The sequence below is a fragment of the Nannochloropsis gaditana genome (genome assembly GCF_000240725.1).
Source record: "Nannochloropsis gaditana CCMP526 unplaced genomic scaffold scaffold472, whole genome shotgun sequence".
NCBI lineage: Eukaryota > Eustigmatophyceae > Eustigmatales > Monodopsidaceae > Microchloropsis > Microchloropsis gaditana.
The window spans coordinates 17,383-20,077 of NW_005803481.1; the positions used below are offsets into that span (position 1 = coordinate 17,383).

Genomic DNA, 2,695 nt, shown 5'->3' on the forward strand with positions numbered 1-2,695 from the left:
CCCCAGGGAGGGGGGGGCGGGGGGTGGGGGTAGGCAAGCCGGACGGGGACCTTGACGCCTCGGACGATAAGGTAGGTGCTCGTCTCAAGCGATGCTTGGGCGTAGGAGGCTGTGAGACAGAAAACTTCGGGCGTGCAATGCTGTGAGACAGAAAAGGCGTGGCTGCCGCTCTTTTTGATCCCATGTCCCCAACGTTCGTGTTATCCTCCTTCCCACAGCCGCTTCGTACGCTGTTCGAGCGGATCCAGCATCTCTCCCGTTCCATGCGCCTGCAAGACGGTGGGAAAAGGTAACGCTTGTCTAATGTTTTCTCATCCTCGCGTTGTGCGCACGCCTTCTGCTCAATCTCGTCCACCGCGTGGGGTTAGGGTGAGGGTTAATTCCTACTGATTGCCACCACTTTTCGCGTAGCAGAAGCACCCCTATCGTTTTTTCCCCTATCTTTACATCACGCCCCTCTCCCTATTCACACGCCTCCCTCCCACGACAAATGCAGCACCAGCGCAAACAGCGCCTTCCCGCTCCGATACTTGGTTGAGGTCCTGTTGGAAGTCGAGGCAGAGGTCGACGCCGCTCTGGGTCGCGTTCCCTCCTTCCCTCCCTCCCCCGGCCCCTGCTTCCCCCACCGCACATGGCGGGCCCTGCGGCAGGTGCAATGGGCCTTCATCGACTTGTTCTTGGAGCACGTGAGCGTCTACCGGGAGTCAAGGATGAAGGCGCCAGAGGTCTCGCAACCCGGGAGAACCTACCCGCCTGCCTTCCATCGGCCCATGTCCTGGTCCCGGGTGCATGTGTTGGACGCCCTGTGTGACCTGACCACCCAGTGGTACGCGGCCTTGAAAGAGGCGCCGACCGTGGGCGGACTCGGGCAAGGAGAAGGCGTGATGATCGATACCCGGCAACAGTCCATGGTGGTCCGAGAACTCTCGCGCCTGGCCAACACCACGCATGCCGCAGAGTTAGAGGTGAGGGGGGGAGAGGAAGGAATGCTGGCGATACACTGTCCTACCTGCATTCTCAAATGGAGGGGCATGTCAAGCACTGCACGGCTGCTTTTGTTTTGCATTTTTGCCACTTGCTGAATCGAGAGGTGACGCGATGTGCTTATGCAGATCCCAACGTCATCATATCACAGGCCAAGCCCATTGTGGAGGAGCTCTGCAGGTTGCGGGAGCGCTTTCAATTTTATCCTGAACACATGGATTAAAGGGAGCAATTGACTCTCTGCGAGAAGGTGAATGGTTTGAGGCTATTTAGTGTGGGAATAGTGGGCCGCAATAGCACAAAATAAAGAAAGAGAGGAAGGAGGAGAGATGCCAACGAAAGTCTGAATTGCCCGCATTGAAACAAAGAACGGAACATCATGTAACCGATACTGATGGTCTGAGAAGATATTGTTTGCCTCCCTGGCCTGTATTTTTTTTGTGAAAGGTATCTGCAGCCAACTGTCTCTGGAGAACATTGAGTCGGTCAGCAGCGTGGACAAGGAGAGACGATCACAACTGATGATAGAAGAGTTTTTCATGGCCATGTTGAGCTCAGCTCAGGTTTGTAACGCACATGTGGTGGATTTTAATTTATTCCACTGTTATCGATCGACATGTCGTGCCCACTTCATCGGATTTTCTCATAAAAAGTGTTCCTATTGGAGATACTCGTAGCTATACTACGCCATGGCCCATGTTGTCCTGTATACCCTTTTTTCGTTTATCGGTAAAAGTGAGGCAGTGACGTCGCAGAATCAGCCCCTGCCACACCAATACACATACTCGCATGCTACAAGTCCATTGGGGAACAGCTGGAGTTTTGGGCCATGGCATGAGGCCTACTCAGATACAACCATCCAACCCCTCCTACGGATAACTAACCTCATGGGTTTCGCGCCATTTTTTTCTCAGCATCGCCTGCGAACTGAACACTCGAACACCACCCTCTCCTTCGTTTTCTCCTCTCACCACCCTGAGTGCCTTTCCCTCCTTGCCCACGAGGCCCACGGAGTGCATGGGCGGTCAGAGGCCTCGTGACTCCCCGGCTTGGATAGTTTGTTGTCGGCGCGGCCCTTTGTGTTTTGGCTGTGCCCCATGGGCATGTCGACGCAAGGTGTTGTGGACGGTAGAATTCTCGCTCAACAATCGACTCCTCACATTTATCTGACACATGGCGCGCTAATTTCGCACAGAGGCCTTCCCAGCAGCATCCTTGCGTTTGTCATGGTCCTCTTCGGTGGTCGCGGAGGTGGCGCCGGCCGCGGCGCTGTGTCAGGTCCTGCTCCAAGGTATGTTTTCCCTCCCTTTTCGAGGGGCTAGCGCCCCTTGGAATACGCGTCATGTTGGACAGACCTCGACATATCCTTCTCTTTAAAAAGCTCAAGATGGAGGAGTGATCCTTTACCTGCCACGCACTGGAAACCATATGCCGAACAACCCTCCGAACTCTTCGTTTCCTGGAAGACTTGTCACCGACGCCGTTACTCCCACCATCCACAGCTCTACCCTGTCGGACCGCTTCGACCGACTGCACGTAAAATCTACGGCCGCTTTCACGGGCGGGGGACGGGACGTTCGACGTACTCAGGTCCAGATGACGCAGCAGCAGAAACGGAATGCCGCTCAAGCCGCATTTCGAGGTCAGACTGTTCAGGTGGTTTTACCCAAACAGCAGTTACAACGGGGAGGAATACGCGTGGGGGGGAGGG

At 55.2% G+C, this 2,695-nt stretch overlaps 2 protein-coding genes across 2 annotated transcripts in view; both read left to right on the plus strand.

Moving 5' to 3' along the window:
- The window catches only part of NGA_0195200 (uncharacterized protein), a gene marked incomplete at its 5' end in the record, with an annotated part of 2,083 nt that extends 704 nt beyond the window's left edge, over positions 1 to 1,379 (plus strand). The window contains 4 exons of the mRNA XM_005854533.1: positions 34 to 71; positions 219 to 289; positions 497 to 965; positions 1,136 to 1,379. Of these exons, the coding sequence (XP_005854595.1) occupies positions 34 to 71; positions 219 to 289; positions 497 to 965; positions 1,136 to 1,207 (650 nt within the window). The 3' untranslated portion in view covers positions 1,208 to 1,379. The remainder of the gene's footprint in view (positions 1 to 33; positions 72 to 218; positions 290 to 496; positions 966 to 1,135) is intronic.
- Positions 1,380 to 2,175: 796 nt separating this feature from the next.
- Positions 2,176 to 2,694, plus strand: NGA_0195400 (uncharacterized protein; the record flags this gene model as incomplete). Its single annotated transcript, XM_005854535.1, has 2 exons — positions 2,176 to 2,275; positions 2,487 to 2,694. Coding segments are annotated over exons 1-2 (273 nt in total), but the record flags the coding sequence as incomplete, so codon positions are not given.
- Position 2,695: the final 1 nt, after the last annotated feature.